The sequence below is a fragment of the Saccopteryx bilineata genome, chromosome 3 (genome assembly GCF_036850765.1).
Source record: "Saccopteryx bilineata isolate mSacBil1 chromosome 3, mSacBil1_pri_phased_curated, whole genome shotgun sequence".
In the NCBI taxonomy this organism is placed as follows: domain Eukaryota; kingdom Metazoa; phylum Chordata; class Mammalia; order Chiroptera; family Emballonuridae; genus Saccopteryx; species Saccopteryx bilineata.
The window spans coordinates 77274923-77294727 of record NC_089492.1 but is presented as its reverse complement, the minus strand read 5'-3'; the positions used below and the strand labels follow the sequence as shown (position 1 = coordinate 77294727).

The 19805-nt window shown below is 38.4% G+C and overlaps 1 protein-coding gene across 2 annotated transcripts in view; it reads left to right on the top strand.

Moving 5' to 3' along the window:
• Positions 1-19224, top strand: part of SNX16 (sorting nexin 16) — a 28695-nt gene extending 9471 nt beyond the window's left edge. The window contains exons 4-8 of one of the 2 annotated variants that reach the window (XM_066266405.1): positions 1068-1216; positions 6068-6137; positions 12039-12175; positions 16613-16662; positions 17421-19224. In XM_066266405.1, coding sequence (XP_066122502.1) covers positions 1068-1216; positions 6068-6137; positions 12039-12175; positions 16613-16662; positions 17421-17479 — 465 coding nt within the window. In that variant the 3' untranslated portion in view covers positions 17480-19224. Of the gene's footprint in view, positions 1-1067; positions 1217-6067; positions 6138-12038; positions 12176-16612; positions 16733-17420 lie in introns of both variants that reach the window. The other variant, XM_066266404.1, reaches the window with a different exon arrangement.
• The last annotated feature ends 581 nt before the right edge of the window (positions 19225-19805 follow it).

Sequence of the window (19805 nt, the reverse complement as noted above, 5' to 3'; positions counted from 1 at the left end):
GTCACACAGAACGCAGAGCTCCATCCTCTTTCTTTTGGGTTGCTCCCCCTTGACACCCAGACTCTGCGCTGTGAGCAAGTCCAGGGCACTCCATGTTTAGATTTTGGCGGACACCCCAGCTATGGTTGCAGCTGGCCACCATCATCGTCCTCCACACGTATGTTGGAGTGAACTTCAGCTCCCACTTCAGATCGACCAGCTGAGTTCCCAACTCTGGGGAACAGAGATGAGCCATCCTCACTGCCATAGGCCATGCGTAATGATTGGCTGTTCTATGTTATTGTGTTGTTAGAGTCGCTTGAACAGGGTGTATAAAGAGGCAAATAAGCCTGCCTATGAGGTTGGAAATGTTTCTCCCTAAGAAAGTGAAATTTAAGCTGAACATGCAAAATGGATCATAAACCAAAATGTAAAAGTTAAAACTATAAAAAGTCCAGGAAAAAAGAAGAATACCCTTGCCACCTTGAAGTAAGTAGGATCTAAAAAAGTATAAGCCATAAAAAATGGATGAATTAGATAACATTAAAATTTTAAATATATGTTCTGTTGAGACTTAAAGAGGCCACAGTCTTGGAGGAAATATTTGTTATACATATATCTGACAAAAGACATTTATAATATATAAAGAACTCTTATAACTTAATAATAAAACATAAATAACCCAATTTTTTTCCTAAAATGTGAGGGTTCAGAAGATTTGTATAGATGATTCACCAAAGAAGAAATGCAGATCCCAGTAACCACATGAGAAGATATTTAATATCATTTGTCAACAGAAACATGCAAATTTAAGCCATAGTGAAATACTACTATGCACCCACTAGAATGGCTAACATTAAAAAGACAGACAATGTAAGTGTTGACAAGGAGGTGGAGCATCTTTCACTCCTTGTGTATAAAACTGGGAAAAGTAGTAAAACAAGGTATAAAAAATAAAAAGCTTAGCTGGATTTAATTCTTTGTTTTAAGCTTGTTCATGAACAGTTGTACCTAGTCAACGGGATAGATTTTTGTGGAACTGATATAATGGAGTTGAAGCATGTATATTCTTTTTTCTTCTTTTTCAGTTAAAAGAGATGTTTCCAGGCTTTCGATTAGCACTTCCACCAAAACGCTGGTTTAAAGATAATTACAATACCGACTTTTTAGAAGATAGACAATTAGGATTACAAGCATTTCTTCAAAATTTAATAGCTCACAAGGACATTGCTCACTGGTATGTAATAAATTGAAATAAGAGGTTGTAAATGCATTTCAGCAACTAGTTGAAACCAAAGAATAAATCTGAGACCGTAGTTATTCAAGGTGAACAAAAACTGTAAAACAAGTATAATTACTTGTCCTCTAACAAACACTTCGTGGAATTTTCTTGCTTTTTTTCAGTAAGAACTTTATTTGGTATTTGATTTGTATTAACACATTTTAAACCTCAGCAAAGTTAAAAAAAATCAGTGTACCATATATTTAAACCACTCAACAGTTAGTTTGATTTCAGTTTTTAGTATTTTAGCAATTATTTAAACAAAGTGGTCCTCATACCAGATTTTTGGTTAATCTGACACTATATAATTTTGAGAATAATATTTTCTATAATTTTTCAAAATAATGCAAAATATGAATATTGTGAAGTTGGATTAATTCATATAGAAGGTAAAATGAAAATACCAAAAACTATTAGAAGGGAGAGAGGATCTATATGGTTTTGCTTTTACATATGTTCACAAGAAAATTGCTTTATAATTTAATATCAGCTAGATATCTAATTTTGGAAATTACATTAGTAGAGGACATTTATTTGCAAGGCAGCAATAGCATGTACAGGAACCTAAGTCTGTAACTGTCTTTAGTAGTTTTTTACATAGGATGGAAAACGAGAAAACCACTATCTCGTTTCTTTTACCCTTTTTCCCTAGTGTTTTTCTGTATACCGCCTAAGTCAGGGCCTGGCCTGTGTTGTACATTACACACATACTGTGCAGATTCATCTTGCTTCTTAATGTGCACCTCCTTGGCTTGATAGCTGCTTGACACCTCTGACCCATGCTCATCTTCCTCTGTGGAACTACCAGCCTGACCCCTTCTCTCAACCCCACATTCATACGGGCAGTTGCCTCCTTGACATCTTCTGTTATCTCATATTGACCTGAAACCTAAAACAAACTTAAAAGCTCACTCTCGACATTTGCCCCAATTTTCAGCAGTATTATCTACTCAGAACCCCTGTCCCTTTCTTTACCTTTTAAATTCCACTCAGATCTGTCCCCTTTTCGTCATTGCACCATCAGCACCCAAGTCTGGGGTCATTGTTGGACTCAGGTTGCATTTCTCCTGTAAACCAAAGGTATAAAAAGAGACATGAATTCCCTTACCCACTGTTTCTTTCCAGCAGCAGCACTCCAGTAATTAGAGTAATCTGTGAGCATAAAGATGCTACTAAAGGATGAGAGCATCTGGTACCAGCCCTCGGAAAGTGATGTCTTACTGGGTCATCACAGGCTGAGTGTCTCACACTGGGTCGCCATACACTGAAAATATTAAGGCCTTCCCTGCGCTCCTTAGGACTTTCCTTGTCAATCTTAAAAGGGTTTCATCCAAACTTTTGACTTCTCAATCTCAATTTATTTCCCATAGCTCATTTTTGCTTAACAGATAGTTTTCCAATATAAACAATGAGTGGGTGGGAAGTATCATATAATATCTAAACCAAAAGAGTGTGTATGGTGGTCCTATTGTCTGTGCTGTCAGACCACCTGCATCATTCAAGAAGCCTTGATTAAAGAGGGAAACAGGTTAATGTGAGAGGGACGTGACTGGCAAGGGAAGAGTCCAAAGGAACCAAATACAAGAGGGAAGAATTTAAGGGTAGAAGAATGGCACATGCTTACTCTCAAGACATTTAAAAACTGCCTTTGCCACGTGCATTGTATGACCTTGAGGGAGTCATTTCACCCCTCTGGACTTTGTTGTCATTTGTAAAATGGTGACATCACTTTACATGATTGTTATGAAAATTAAATAAAATAGGATTTGTATATACAACATACTTTAAAAATGTTAGAAATTGTGAGATGATGGATATGTTAATTAGCTTGATTGCAGTTCATGTTTCACAGTGTATGCATATTTCAAATCCAGTTGTACAATTTGTAACTGTCAATTATCCCTCAGAAAAGCTGGGGGAAATGTTGGCTTTATGAATGCAGAGACCCTATGGGCTTTAAGTACTCAATTAATTTTGTGACCTGAAATGGTAAAGAGGGAAAGAAAATGATAGTGTATTATTATTGCTTCTTAGAGACTTGAGGTTAAAGGAAAGATACCATTATTGACATTGTTTAGGGTTATCATATTCAGAAGAACTTAGATTTATCTATTTTGAATGGTCCCAAAAAGCAGAACTAAGACTCATGAATAGAAGCTGCTGGGAGAAAAGTTCCACCTCAGTGAAGGAAATAATTTTCTAACTTGCAGTTGTTCAAATATAGGATGGAATATTCCCTATTTATGGAGGTATTGGGGTATTCTTTTACTAAACATGTTAAAGGGATAAGAAAGCATGCTGTGGATAGTTCCAGCAACCATATTTAGATCCCTCCCATCTCTATTAGTCCATGGTTATGAACACCATTTAGGTCCATCTCATCTCTATTAGTCCATAGTTATGAACACCATTTAGATCCATCTCATCTCTATTAGTCCGTGGTTATGAACACCATTTAGATCCATCTCATCTCTATTAGTCTGGTTATGAACACCATTTAGATCCATCTCATCTCTATTAGTCCGTGGTTATGAACACTATTTAGATCCATCTCATCTCTATTAGTCTGGTTATGAACACCATTTAGATCCATCTCATCTCTATTAGTCTGTGGTTATGAACACCATTTAGATCCATCTCATCTCTATTAGTCCGTGGTTATGACACCATTTAGATCCATCTCATCTCTATTAGTCTGTGGTTATGACACCATTTAGATCCATCTCATCTCTATTAGTCTATGGTTATGACACCATTTAGATCCATCTCATCTCTATTAGTCTATGGTTATGACACCATTTAGATCCATCTCATCTCTATTAGTCTATGGTTATGAACACCATTTAGATCCATCCCATCTCTATTAGTCTGTGGTTATGACACCATTTAGATCCATCTCATCTCTATTAGTCTATGGTTATGACACCATTTAGATCCATCTCATCTCTATTAGTCTATGTTTATGAACACCATTTAGATCCATCCCATCTCTATTAGTCTGTGGTTATGACACCATTTAGATCCATCTCATCTCTATTAGTCTATGGTTATGACACCATTTAGATCCATCTCATCTCTATTAGTCTATGATTATGAACACCATTTAGATCCATCCCATCTCTATTAGTCTATGGTTATGAACACCATTTAGATCCATCCCATCTCTATTAGTCTATGTTTATGAACACCATTTAGATCCCTCCCATCTCCTTTAGTCTATGATTATGAACACCATTTAGATCCATCCCATCTCTATTAGTCTGTGGTTATGAACACCATTTATTGAATAGATCTATCCCATCTCTATTAGTCTATGTTTATGAACACCATTTAGATCCCTCCCATCTCTATTCTATTAGTCTATGATTATGAACACCATTTAGATCCATCCCATCTCTATTAGTCTATGGGTATGAACACCATTTAGATCCCTCCCATCTCTATTAGTCTATGGTTATGAACACCATTTAGATCCATCCCATCTCTATTAGTCTATGGGTATGAACACCATTTAGATCCATCCCATCTCTATTAGTCTATGGTTATGAACACCATTTAGATCCATCCCTTCTCTATTAGTCTGTGGTTATGAACACCATTTAGATCCATCCCATCTCTATTAGTCTGGTTATGAACACCATTTAGATCCCTCCCATCGTCTATGGTTATGAACACCATTTAGATCCTACCTTCTCTATTAGTCTATGGTTATGAACATCATTTAGATCCCTCCCATCTCTATTTGCTCCATGAATATGAGCACAGGTTTTTCTGGTTCTGGGAATATGTGTCCTTTATACTCCTATTGTCAAGATTTTATAGTCCAGAAAGTTGCTCCTCTGGGATCTGGATTGCTTTCCTGACTCCACTGCTCTATATTAACTCATATTGTTTTTCTTTGGGAAGATTTCACTGGGAATCCCATTTTTCTCTGCATGACCATCCCCTATTGTCATCAACCGATCAACCGATCAGGCCCAGTCTGAACCCTAAGTCCCCATTCCCTTTTCATCTTAGATTGACATCTCCTTTATGTAGTACATTAAGAAGTTATATTTCTGTCCTCTTACACCTTAGCAAATTAAATATCCACATTTATGTTTTAACATGCACATAGAGTTGTTTCTGTCCAAAATTGCTTTTAGAGAGTGGAGTATTTTTGTAAAAAGGGAGTTTTAATTTTCTACTAACCTATTTCTGATCATTGCAAGTAATAACCATAACAATATCATTACTTCAAAATCTATGGTAATTCAGGAATGGGATAGTCAAGAGTTTTCCCTTGATCTCTCTAGGGAAAATATTTAAGTAAATTAATATAATGAAAAAGTTGGCAAGAAAAATCTTTAAATTTTTTCAGAGTAAATACTCTTCAGTTACTTTGGCTGCATCTCTTAAAGAAGAAACAAATGAAGTAGAAGTTAGAAGTAGTATTTCTTCGTGATAAGATAAGGACATTTTTAGACTACTTTAACACTGAAACATAAAGTGTCTGTTTGCCATTTAGATTGGTCTCTGTACCATTATTCTGAATTATTGTATGTCTTGTAGTTTTTATGTAATACAAATTTTCCATCTCTAATGTTTATAGGATCTTAAGAAAATAATTTAAAATCTTGTGTCTTCTATGTATTTTATGTTTCTATTTGGTAACTTGTATGAATCCACATAAATCAACTTATTTTGCCAGATCAGCAGCCAACTTGCCTAAAACACTGTATAGCTTCAAGGTAACTTTTGCTTTTTGCAATCTCTTGTAAACTTATTTGTACCACAGCTAATTTTTTTTTTTTTTCCTTTGAAAAGCCTGGCAGTGAGAGAATTTCTTTGTCTGGACGATCCACCAGGTCCATTTGATAGCCTGGAAGAAAGCAGGGTGAGTGCTGTATTATGTGTCAAATGGAAAGAGGGACAAATAATTCAGTACAATAACTGCGTTGTTCCTTGAACAAAATAGCGCATAGCAAAATATAATAATTGCAGACCATGGTCGTTTTGTACAGAAAGTTTTTAATGTTTGAGTTAAAGGTTTCTTTCAATGAAATACATTACCTAGTTCAGTGAAAAGTAAAAATTCATAGATGTCATGTAGTCAGTTAAACTAAAATTAAATCCTGCATTTTGTTCTCTTTATTTGTACTGTTTAAAAAAAAATTATTTGCAAATTTATTTTCCTACATTTAAAAGACCCTACAGTTATAATCAAGTTGAAGACTTACTTTCAGAAGTGGAAGTTACTGTCTTGTCATCAGTTCAGCTCGAGCCTGATGCTGCTCAGATTACACTAATTGACGTGTTAAAGTGGCCTGTTTCGTGAAGCAGTTGGCTAGATTATCAAAACAGATTTGGTAATAATAGCTTAGCTAGGATTCTTTGTAAGTTTTATTTTCCCAAATGTTTAATGATCTTTAAATGGAACAGATTTAGGTTTGTAATGTTTCCAATTAAACTGAATTAGAATAAAGGCTATAATTTTTAAAAAACAGCTTTATTGAAGTAAAATCTTCATGAAATTTGCTGTTTGCTATTCCATTATAAATGTACAGTTCAATAATTTTACTAAATTTATAGAGCTGTGCCATAATCGAGTGTTAGAAATTCCCATCACCTTGATAAAAAATCCTACAGCTATTTTGTAGTCGGTCCACACTCCTCACCCGACAGCTACTGGTCAGTATTTTATTACTCCTTGTTACTGAATGGTTATCATCGTACACATAGGCCACATTTTATGCACCCCATTACCAGTGAGGGACGGTAGCTTGCTTCCAGTTTTGTGCTCTTGTAAACGTAGGAACAGTCTTTTAGAGGGCTTTGTGTGGACCTGTGTTTTCATTTCTCTTGGGTTGATCTCTGGGAGTGAAATATTAGGTTATATGGCAAATCATGTTAACTTTTTAAACAAACTTATAAACCTTTCTAAAATGACTATATCATTTTACATTCCCATTAATGATGATAGTTCCAGTTTCCCAACAAATATTTTTTCTTGTTTTTCTAGGCTTGAAAAATTATGGTGATTTTACATTTAAAATTTACATCCCAGTTCCTCTTAAAAGATTGATAGAGCCGGTGTCACTGAGTCTCCCTTCCCAGGCCACAAGTGTCTCAAGATGAGAGCTAAGTTTGCCCTTTTCAACAGATCAAGCATTCTTTTTTTTTTCTAAATGAGAGGAGGGGAGATAGTGAGACAGACTCCCACTTGTCCCCCAACTGGGATCCACTTGGCAACCCCTGTCTGGGCCCAATGCTCGAATCAGCTGAGCTATTTTTAGTGTCTGAGGCTGACCGTCAGACCAACGAGCTATCCTCAGTGCCTGGGGCCAACACTGGAACCATCAAGCCTCTGGCTGCATGAGGGGAAGAGGGAGATGGAGGGGGAGAGAAGCAAATGATTGTTTCTGCTGTGTGCCCTGACCAGGAATCAAACCTAAGACGTCCAAACACTGGGCCAACACTATCCACTGAGCCAGGTAGCCAGGGCCAGAGCAAACATTCTTTAATCCCTACCACTCCCTATTGTCCTTCATTGAGCCTCCACCCAGTATATGCAGAGAGTGGTGGAAGATAAGGCTGCAGAGCATGACTGAGAGCAGCATTTTTCAACCACTGGTCCAGGGACTGGTCTGCCAGAAATTTCATGCTGGTCCGTGAGAAAGTTAAACATCCTGACCTATGAAGATTATAGACTCAGTGATCTTAGTTGAATTCGCTTATGCTCAGGGTGATTTTTTGCCTTAGCAATCCCTGAAATAATTATATTTTCACCAGTCCCCAAGTGTAAAAAGGTTGAAAATCACTAACCTAGAGCACTGATGTAATATATGATGATATTTTCTGTCTTCTGGATTAGAGTCATTCCCGTCGGTGAGTAGTGGTATTTCATTATAGTTTTAATTTGCATTTCCTTAATGATTTTTTATGTTGATCTCTTTTTCATGGGCTTTCTAGCCATTTATGTTTTCTTTGTCTATTTAAGCTTTTTGCCCTTTTTTTAAATTGGACTGTTTGTCCCATTGAGTTTAAAGAGTTCTTTATTTTGGATACAAGTTCTTTATCGGGTACATGATTTACAAATATTTTCTCTCAGTCTTTATGTGTCCTTTCATCATCTTAATGGTCTGTTGAAGTGCTCATTTTTAAAATTTTAATGCAGTTCAATTTATCACTTTATGGCTTATCCTTTAAATGTTGTATCTTAAGAACTCATTATCTAATACAGGGTCACAAAGATTTTTTTTCTACTTTTTTTCCCAGAAGTGTTATAATTTAAGCTCCTACATTTAGGTCTCTGACCCATCCCAAGCTAATTTTTTTGTAAGATATGAGGTAATAGTTAAGTTCCTGTAGATATCTAATTGTGCTACTACCCTTTATTGATTTGTGTTGATACCTTTACCAAAAGTCAAATGAACATGAAAAGAAGGGTTTGCTTCTGGACTTTTAAGGTTCTCCATTGACCTCGTGTCAGCACCACACAGTCCTGTTCACTGCTCTCTCCTGGCCACTGTTTAAGTGCTGTATCTTTTCCCGTGCTTTCGGTCTGTTTGTGCCTTTCAGTCTAAAGTCTGTCTATTGTACATGGTTCCGCTCAGTGTTGGTCTGTTACTCAGTCTGACATATCTGCCTTTTACATCTGCCATTTTGCAGTTTGCTTTCTATCTGTCTTATCTGCTTGGGTCTTAACTGCCTAATATTGTGTGAAATAAATAAGTGTGCCATTTTGGTTCCTCTGTAGAAATTTTTCTAGTTTAAAATTTTAGTGTTTGCTTGAGGTATTAGTATTTATCTACTTCTAAATAAAACTTAATTCCAATGAATTGTGTGCTTGGCTCCAGTGTATCCTCTTTTCCTTTCCCCTCTGTGTTGCTGCTATTACATGTTTTATATCTATATATGTTATAAACATATAGCATAGGAATTATTTCTTTGTACAATTGTTTGTCTTTTAAAGCAGTGGTCCCCAACCCCCGGTCCGTGGGCCATTTGGTACAGGTCCACAGAGAAAGAATAAATAACTTACATTATTTTTATTTTATTTATATTTAAGTCTGAACGATGTTTTATTTTTTTTAAATGACCAGATTCCCTCTGTTACATCCGTCTAAGACTCACTCTTGACGCTTGTCTCAGTCATGTGATACATTTATCCGTCCCACCCTAAAGGCCAGTCCGTGAAAATATTTTCTAACATTAAATCAGTCCATGGCCCAAAAAAGGTTGGAGACCACTGTTTTAAAGAACTCAGGAGAAGTGAGAAAAATATTTTATACAATCTTCTATATTTGTACGTATACTTACTGTTTTCTCTCTGGACTGGGTTATCATCTAGTATCACATCCTTTCAGCTTCAGGATCTTCATGTAGCATCTCTTGTAGGCAGGTCTGCTGACAATAAATTCTCAGTCTTTGTTTTACTGAGAAATTTTGAAGTGTAGTTTGGTTAACAGGTTTTTCTCTTTCAGTATTTTGTGTCATTCCATTCTCTTCCAGATTACATTGTTTTTGGTCAAAGTCAGCCATCAGTCATGTTGTTCTCGTGTACGTGATGAGTCGTTTTGCCCTTGCTACTTTCCAGGTTGCTTTTGCTCTGACTTTCAGCAGTTTGATTATGATGTAGTGAGGTATGGATCTCTTTGTGTTTATCATACTTGGGCTAATTGAGCTTCCTGGATTTGGCAGATTAATGCCTGATGAACCAGGCCTGGGAAGTTATTGACCATTATTTATTCAAATAATTTTTCAGTTCTTCCACCCTTCTCCTAGGATTTCTATTACCTATATGTTTGTATTGTACACTTATATATAAGGTCTACCGGAAAGTTCTGTTTTTGGAATAAAACAAAATACAAATTTTTCTTACTGTCAATAAACTTTATTAAATGATATATTTCCACACCAACCCTATGTTTTGAATATGGTCCGAAATGGTTTGCTGAGCTGAATTAAGCCTTTCTGCGATCTCCGATGTTGTCAGAAAAGGATCTTGCTCCAACATGGTCTTAACAACATCGTCATCCATCAAAGATGGTCGCCCAGAACGTGGCTTATCAGAAAGGTCGAAATCACCTGTTTCGAATTTTTCGAACCATCTTCTGCATGTCCTATCAGAAACTGTACCTTCACCAAACACTTTCAATAAATTTCTACATGCTTCTGTAGCATTTCTTCCTTGTTGAAATTTGTATACAATATAGTGGCATAAATGAACTTTATCAGTAGCCATGGGTACACTATCGCTTCACACATAAGACTAACGTGAATCAACTTTGTTTTAATTTGCTACATCAGTATGTATACATTAAGTGATAAAAATAGGCACACATGCACCAAATAAACGTGCTTATGTGTCAAAACTTATTGTGATAGAAATGGACAGAACTTTCCGGTAGACCTTATACTTGTATTTATTGTCATACATGTTTTGGACGTCCTAGTCATTTTTCTTCATTACTTTTTTCTCTGTTCTTCAAGTTGTCTAGTTTCTGAATTGATCTATCTTCAAGCTCAGTGATTTATTTTTCTGACATCTCAGGTCTGCTGTTGAGCCCCTCTTATTCTCATTTCAATTACTGTATTTTTCAAATCCAGAATTTCTCTTTTATTTATTTGTGTGTGTGTGTGTCATTTTGTTTTTGTAACTGAGATTCTCTGTTTGTTGAGTTCATACTTTGTTCATTACTATAGCTTTTTTTGGTGACAGAGACAGAGAGAGGGACAGATAGGGACATACATTGAGAGATGAGAAGCATCAATTCTTTGTTGCAGCTCCTTAATCTCCTTAGTTGTTCAATTGCTTTCTCATATGTGCCTTGACCAGGGGCTACAGCAGAGCGAGTGACCCCTTGCTCAAGCCAGCAACCTTGGGCTTCAAGCCAGTGACCTTTGGACTCAAGCCAGTGACCTCAGGGTTTTGAACCTAGGTCCTCTGCATCCCAATCTGATGATCTATTCACTGTGCCATGCCCTGGTCAGGCAATTACTATAGCTTTATAATCTTTGTATCTGCTATGGTAAGAGTTCTCTGCCTTATTCTTCTTTAAGCTGGCTATATGCCCTTCCATATGGATTTTAGAATCAACTTGCGAGTTTTATGAAAAATCCTATTGGCATTTTGTTTGGAATTATAATAAATTTATTGATTAATTTTGAAGAGCACTGTCTTTATAGTAATGAATCCTTCTATGTTGCTTACTTAGGTCTTTTTTTTTAAGCCCTTTAATAAAGGTTTAATTTTTTTCCTTAAACTTCAAAGGAAAGCTATAGGATTCATTCTTATATTTTTGTATCATAATAGCTATTTTTATTATATTCTAATATCTCTTATAGTATTGTTTTTGGTATGTTTATTTTATATGTCACTTCCTTGGTAAAATCTCACATTAGTTTGTAGATTCTTTTGGATTTACTATTTCTGTCCACTATTACTTAACTAATACATAGGGAATAGTAGCCTCAGTTTTTCAAAAGGGTGTTAAGGACTGGGCAGAAATAGACTGAGGAGAATAGAAACTCATAGAGTGATTGTTAGCAATTTTTTGTTCTGCACTGGGACACATCTCATGTTCACCTCAGATACACTGATAATGGGTGGGGACGAAAAGCCAGGATGCCAGAGACCAGAAAACAAACAAGGTTGTTTGCATGTAGGTTGCAAACTTGTTATCTTGATTGTTCACGTTCCTTGACTCCTCTGTAACTATCTTGAGAAAGATACTGTATATGGAATTAATTTTATTCTTTTATCTGACTATGATTTTTGCTTGTTTGTTTTAAGGCTTTCTGTGAAACTTTAGAGGAGACAAACTATCGTTTTCAGAAAGAATTACTTGAAAAACAGAAAGAGGTGGAGTCACTGAAGAAGCTGCTCAGTGAGAAGCAACTTCGCATAGACGCGCTGGAGAGCAGGCTCAGGTGTGTGTGGTCCCTGCGCTTCCAGGCCAGTCCACTCTCAGTGCTCTGGGACGAACGCCCCTTCTGCTCTAATGAGATTTAGGAATTCCTATTTCCAGAAGTCATAGACTCTTGGTGTACTTGCTGGTAGATTAAGATTGTCTTTTGACTATTTAGGAGACTATTTGAAGGATGGGAAACATCAGGATAATAAACCTATAGCTGTTCAACAGGATAAACATTTATCTTAACCTATTTAAGTGGTGTATCCTCTTTTTTAACATCCTAATTTTTTAATTGAATTTATTAGCAGGAGACTAGTTAATATAATTATACAGATTTCAGGTGCCAATTCTACAGCACATCTCTATACCATATTGTGCATTCACCACCCCCAAATCAAGTCTTCATCCATCATCAGTGAGCTCCCCTATTCCCTCTGTTCCCATCCCTTCTGACAGTCACCGCACTGTTGTCTGTGTCCGTAATTTTTTTTTTCTTTTTTGCTCTATCCCTCCACCCCCTCCTTCACCACAGCTGTCAGCCTCCTCTCTATGTATGAGTCTGTCTTTGTTTTGCTTGTTAGTTTATTTTGTTCATTAGATTCCACGTATGAGTGAAATCATATGGTGCTTGTCTTTCTCTGACTGGCATGTTTCTCTTACCATAATGATCTCTAGGTTGCTCTCATAAAAAAGTAAGATTTCCTTTTTTATGGACACATAGTATTACATTGTGTAAATGTACCACAGATGTTTTATTCACTCCTTTACTGATGGGCACTTGGACTGTTTCTAGATCTTGGCTATTGTAAATGATGCTGCAGTGAACATAGGGATGTATATATTCTTTCAAATTAGTGTTTCAAGATTCTTAGGATATATTCCCAGAAGTGGGATATCTGGGTCATAAGCCAGTTCAATTTTTAATTTTTTTGCAATAACCCTATACATACTATTTTCACAGTGGCTGCACCAATCTGCATTCCCGCCAACAGTGCACAAGGGCTCCCTTTTCTCCACACCCTCGACAGCACTTGTTTGTTGGTTTATTGATGATAGCCATTCTGACAGGTGCAAGGTGATAGATATCTTGTTGTGGTTTTAATTTGCATTTCTCTGATGGTTAGTGACTTTTCATATGTCTATTGGCCATATCTGTGTGTCCTCTTTTTTTTTTTTTTTTTTTAATTTTATTTATTTATTTATTTTTTACAGAGACAGTGAGTCAGAGAGAGGGACAGACAGGGACAGACAGACAGGAATGGAGAGAGACGAGAAGCATCAATCATTAGTTTTTCGTTGCATGTTGCAACACCTTAGTTGTTCATTGATTGCTTTCTCATATGTGCCTTAACCGCGGGCCTTCAGCAGACCGAGTAACCCCTTGCTGGAGCCAGCGACCTTGGGTTCAAGCTGGTGGGCTTTTTGCTCAAACCAGATGAGCCCGTGCTCAAGCTGGTGACCTCGGGGTCTCGAACCTGGGTCCTCTGCATCCCAGTCCGACGCTCTATCCACTGCGCCACCGCCTGGTCAGGCTCTGTGTGTCCTCTTAAGAAAAGTGTCTATTCAGGTCGTTTCTCCATTTTTTTAATTGGATTGTGTGGTTTTGTTGGTTTGTTTGTTTTTTGGTGTTGAGTGTTATAAATTTTGTATATTAATTCCTTATCAGATATATTGGGAATTTGTTCTCCCATTCAGTGGGTTGTCTTGTTTCTTCAGATTAGGGAAGTTTTCAGCCATTTCTTCAAAGAGGTTCTTAATCCCTTACTCTCCTTCTAGTACTCCTGTGATGTGTGTTTTTGTACTTCTTGTTGTCTTAGAGGTCCCTTAAACTCTCCTCATTCTTTTTAATTCTTTTTTCTTTTTGCTGCTCTGATTGGGTTTTTCTTTTTCTACCTTGTCTTCCAAATTGCCATTCAGTCCTTGGCTTTATCTAGCCAACTGTTTATTCCTTCCATTGTATTCTTGATGTTGGATATTGTATTCTTCATTTCTGACTGGTTCCTTTTTATGATTTCTGTGTCCTTTTTTATGCCTGCTATCTCTTTGTTGAAGTTTCTACTTTGTTCTTTGAGCATCTGTATAACTATTACTTTGAATTCTATCTCTGATAAATTGCTTATCTCCATTTCATTTAGCTCTTTTTCTGGAGATTTCTTCTGTTCTGTCTTTTGGGACCTGTTTCTTTTTCTCCCCATTTTGGCTGCCTCTTTGTGTTTGTTTCTGTATATTAGACAGATCTGTTATGATTCCCAGTATTTGTGGGGTGGCCTTATATAGTAACTGTTCTGTTGAGTCCAGTGGTACAGACTCCTTAATCACTTGAGCTGGGTGTTCCAGAAATGACCCTTGCATGGGTTCTGTGAATCCTCCTGTTGTAATTGAGACTTGATTGCTTTGGCCTGCTGTGCATCAGTTAAGCCTCAAGCTGGCTGACTGTGAGGCTCTACCTCTATCAAAGCATGTGAGCTGCAGCACAGGTGCTGACCACAGGAGGTGGGTTTGGCATCGGTTGAGATCTCCCGTTGGATATGTGCTTGTAAAACTAATTAGATCCTGTTCTGATGTTGTCTGAATCTGGCCATTGGGTGTGATGGTTCTGGGCCACATGGGAGGGAGCCTGGCACAGGCCAATTTGAGACACTGCCCGTGACTGGCCCTCCACAGCCTCTTTGGAGCTACAAGCAATCCACAGTTTGTGGCTGCCTCTCCTGGGCTTAGATGCAGGGGAAGGACCAAGCTGCACACTGAGGTTGGCTTTAGCCAGCACTGGGCCTGGGTGCAGGTCAGCAAAAGACCTCAGGCACCTCCAGCTCTGCCTCTAGCTGCCTCTGCCTGCTGGCTGCCTCTAGTGGAGCCAGGAGGGTGGGGCTGGTGGCTCTCCCCTAAGGGGAAGGTGCCTGTCAGGCTTCAGAGAAGGTGGTGGGTGTGGTCCCCACTCCAGAGCCTCCATTCTCAACCTGCCCCTTTGCAACCCGGAGGGTGGTTCTGCTGAATCTCTGTGAGGGGGAAACGCCAGTCATATTCACAGGAAATGCCAGGTGACTAAGTCACTGTCACCCCCTGACTGTCCAGACCTCCACTCTCTGGCCCTGGCTAGTGACCGCAGCAGGGCCTAATTCCTGTAGGGTGGGGTGAGAGGGAGTCGGGGTGAGGCAGTTGGTTTCCCCCAGGCTGGTGCCGTTCAGAGGGGACTGCTCCACCCAGGAAAGATGGTGACCACAGCACTGGAGAACGACTCGGCACAGAACTCTAGTGACTGTCCCCTTCCCCTGTCTTTCACCAGAGCCGTAACCCCAGAGTCCCCCCATGCACCTCTAGTCGAGTGGCTCTCCTTGCAGAACCACAGAAGAAAGTCCCAGCTCTGGGTTGTTCTCCTGTCTTTCTGCATGTGGCACATCCAGCCGCACCTGTGGGCCCAGTGTCCCAACAGATCGGGACAGGGTAGGAGGCGGTGGAGAGCGGCGCTCCTTCCAGACTTCCAAATAGTCCTGGCTCTGCGCCGTTCTCCCGTCTCTCCGGATGAGGAGCACTCAGCCAAGTGCCCCTGGGGCAGGGGAGGGCGCCAGTTGTGAGCTCAAGGTGTGGGAGACAAGTTTTCTTTCCAAAGCCTTCCTGCCCAGTCACTATCGGGTTTTCTCCCAGAAGCTCCCCTGAGCATCCCAAGAGTCACTGCTGGTTGCAGCCTGCAGACCTCTCTGCAGGACCAAGCATGGCAGAGTGGCTGCGCCAGCAGCAGGGGTGATGGAGGGAAGAGTGCTCTCCCCGTGCTGAGACTGGAACAACGGGAGGGCTCGTACCTGCGTAGGTGGCACCTGGGCCAACTCAGTGTCCTCTGGTTTTCACCAACAATTGCTTTGCGGGCACATCTTCCCGCCTGCACTGCTCTGGGCCAGGACCCCTGCTTAGGGTTGAGAGCCCTGGTCCTCAGGGAGGGAGTCCTGCTCTCGCCAGCGCTGCTCCAGGCACAGGGCCAGCCCTTGCTGTGTCTTCATCCTTCTTTCATGTCTCCACACGGCTTCTGCCACTCCTTGGCTGTGATGTCTCAGTCCAGCTAGCCCTCAGTTGGGTATTCAGGTTGGTTGTACTATAACTTGGCTGTCTAACTGGTTTGGTCCGGGAACAGGTGAATGAAGTGTTCACCTGCTCTGTAGCCGTCTTGTCATCCCTAAATGCTATCTTTATTCCTACGCATTTATGCCAGATTTTCAAACAAAAATTCTAGTATTGCCTGCTTGTCAGCATATATCAAATTGATGCTAAAATCATTTTAAATTAATCATAAATACTAATGTTTCTGTTGACTCCCAGTGAGCAATTGATTAGCTATGTGACTACTCTGAGACTTCACAGCTGAAGACTCCGAAGGCCACATGTATTCACAGCAGTAAACATGCTTTTTTATTTGGGAAGATATTTGGTGAGAAAATAACTTATTGGTGTAATTTACTTGTAGAGCGCTGTGCTTGGAACCTGACGAGTCACTGCACTTGTCAGGGACGGAAGGTGAGCAGGTCCTGCAGAGGCCATCTCCTGTGTGTGAGACTGAGCAAGGAGTTGTGGATGAAGAATCCAGGTTTGTAGGTTTAGTTTATTGTGGTCTAGTCATCTGAGTAATTGCAGGGGAATTATTGTAATACTCAGAGGATCTTAATGAACTTAACTCATTGCATCATGAGTCTGCCGAGCAACAGAGAAGGGCTGTAGGCATTCTAGGCTGTCCTGAAAACAAACCTTTGGCATCCAGGTTATGAGTTCTCTTAATACTTAATTTAAAACTGTGACTGAATTAACTGGGCCTTGAGTCAATTAATTAATTTTGTAAATCTTGACAATTACTTTAATCTCCCATAATGTTACTCTTTTTTCATTCAAAATGTGGGACACTATAATAGCCACCACCCTGCCTATGTGATAGGAATGATGGAAAATAGTATTTGTAAAAGCCCATAGAATTGTTATTACATATAAGTCCAAGTTAATTATTAATACTTTAGTGGTAATGGTGAAGCTATAATCATGACAATAGATTTTATGTTCGTGAGGGTAGTTATAAATTAGATTTTTATTGACAAATGGTTGTTGGGAGAGCTGAAAGAATTAAAAATATATCTCTAAAAGTTTTCTGACAGTGACAAGTGAAAAATATTTCTGACCAAATATTGAAATATTTTCCCATTTAATATTTATTCTTTACGTAACGTAGAAGCTTTTTAAATGCATGCGTCCATTCTTGAAAGTTCTGTGTTTCTCCTTCCCTGCAGAGCTGAGGACAAGCCATGCCTGTGTTCCGGTGAACCCGAAAGCCCCCTGTCGGAGATAGAGGTGGCGGAAGTGGCCTACAGCGCCGACAGGGACTAGCCTCTCCCTCACCTCTGCGTCGCCAGATGCACAAAGGCAGCAGGGAGCGAGAGGGAGACAGCGAGGATGCACATGTCACAGTTTACATGGAGAAACGTTTCTAAGTTATTGGGTTAGGAAATAGATTCGTTAATGCTTTAATGATCTTTTTCACCTTTGGATTTAGTACACTAAAAAATCCTAGTTAGAGTTCTGTTATCGAGACCCACGTTCTTAATTACTGTGCATAAATTATTTTGGTGTTTTACCAGTATATTGATCCAAATGAATGTGTGTTTAAATCACCAGTTATACCAGTCAAGTGGAAATAATCTGCATGTTGCTTTCTGGTTGTAGATACTTCTTTGACCTCTGACATGATAGAGTTTCACTAACAGCTTAAATCAGAGGTAAAGAATTGAGTTTTAAATATTGACATACTTACCATCTGTAAATAAAAATTGTTTGTTTAGGATGTTACTGCTATTTAAAAGTAGAAAACTTTCTAGTACCAAAGGAAAACTATTTGAAAAAGCTATAATAACAGTGAAAGTGAAAAAATAGCCTTTATTTTAAAAGCTAATTCATTAGTACAAAAATACTATATCCCAGTTTATTGTTACAGTTTATTTTCCACATAATATTTATCTTAAACCTCTACCTGTAGAATCAGTGAGTTTGCCTTTTCCAGAATACTACCTCTTTTTGCTAATGAAGGCATACTCTTTTGAATATATATTATAGATTGTAAACAAATAGGAAGTTACACAAAAAAATAAAAATAAAAAGCCATATATATATATATATACTACAAAGTTCCTAGCTATGTTGACTCCTGGCATTGCATTTTTATTTCTATATGTGTAAATACGTTGTTATTATCTATTCCTGGCTGATTTTCTTTTTAATATATTTAGCCAAGTGATGCACTTTATGGTAATTAAACTCTTTTGTGCCAAGTTTAATTGGTGAATATCTTTAGTGAGTAGAGTTAGGAAGAATTAAGTAGTGCCTCTGCTCTGTGACTTTCTACAGACGTCTCCTGGGTTCCGAGTCAGCTTGGTGAGCGTGTTCGTTTCAGCTTTGTGTCCAGGCATCGAAGTGCCTAGTCTCTGTTTTCTGTTGTGATGTTCTTTGTTTTCTATGTCTGCTGTTTTGCATATTGCTGTTAATGAGCGTCGTAATCATGCTATCATTTTGAGATCCCAGTTGGCATATTGAACTACATGTACTTCTAAAAATTGAGGGGGACTTGCTGGAAAAATAGAAAACACCACTTTTTTTCTTCACTAGCTAAACATGTGTCTGTATCTTGATGAACATGTTAAGATGGGCTTATTTAAGATTCTGCTCCTCACATAAACTGACAGATCTAACGGCTGTTAACTTGTGATCTACAAAGAAGACTGCATTTACCAAAGTACCAAAAATTTTATATTTTCATCAAAATGCCACAGGTATGCTCTGTCTCAGAATACTTTCCACAGAGTGTACGAGCAATGGGCTAACTGTCCTGGGAGACAGAGGGACACAGCACACTATAGTCATCCTGTCTCTTCTAAAATATTATTCTAGCTTTAAAAAGAACAATCATTCTAATAGAATTTTTAATAAACCATGATTATATATGCTAGTGTCCAGATATTATAATGCTACATAGCTGTTTTAAGGTGAACCATATACTTTCAAAATCTGGCCTTTCAGAAGATGGTATTTAAAGTTTGGGATTGGTGGAGAAAAACTCTTGTTAATTAGGTAAGTCACCATTATTTATATTAGAATTTACTTTTTTACTTTTATAATGCATTTTTCCCAGTATTATTTTCATGTAATAAATTATTTTTTCAGTACACCAGTGGCCATGTTGTTGAGATGCTGTGTACCAGCCCTGCAAGTCCTACATTCTCCCCATCCCCACGATCACTATAAATCTGGTTGTAGCTAACAGCTGCGTCTCTCAGATGTGGAATGAGTTTTTAAGTTGACACTTTATATTAAGACTTTGTGAAAACATGCAGTGTGCTTCAAATGTAACCAACATTAATAAAAAACTGAACAGAACTAAAACAAAAATTTGTGCGTAATTTTTTAACCTTTCTAAAATTAAGTTTACTTATAGGGAGTACGACCATAAAACTTAGCTTTTTTAAAAAAAAAAAAACTTAGCATTTTAAACTTTGTTATCTGTCTGCCAGACTGATATTAGCTGTTTAAAGCACGCTTACTTAGGAAATGTTGCTCAGGTAAGTATCTACGTAGTCTGCGTCAGCGGTCTGACATCACGGGGAACAATAGCATTGGGTCTAAGG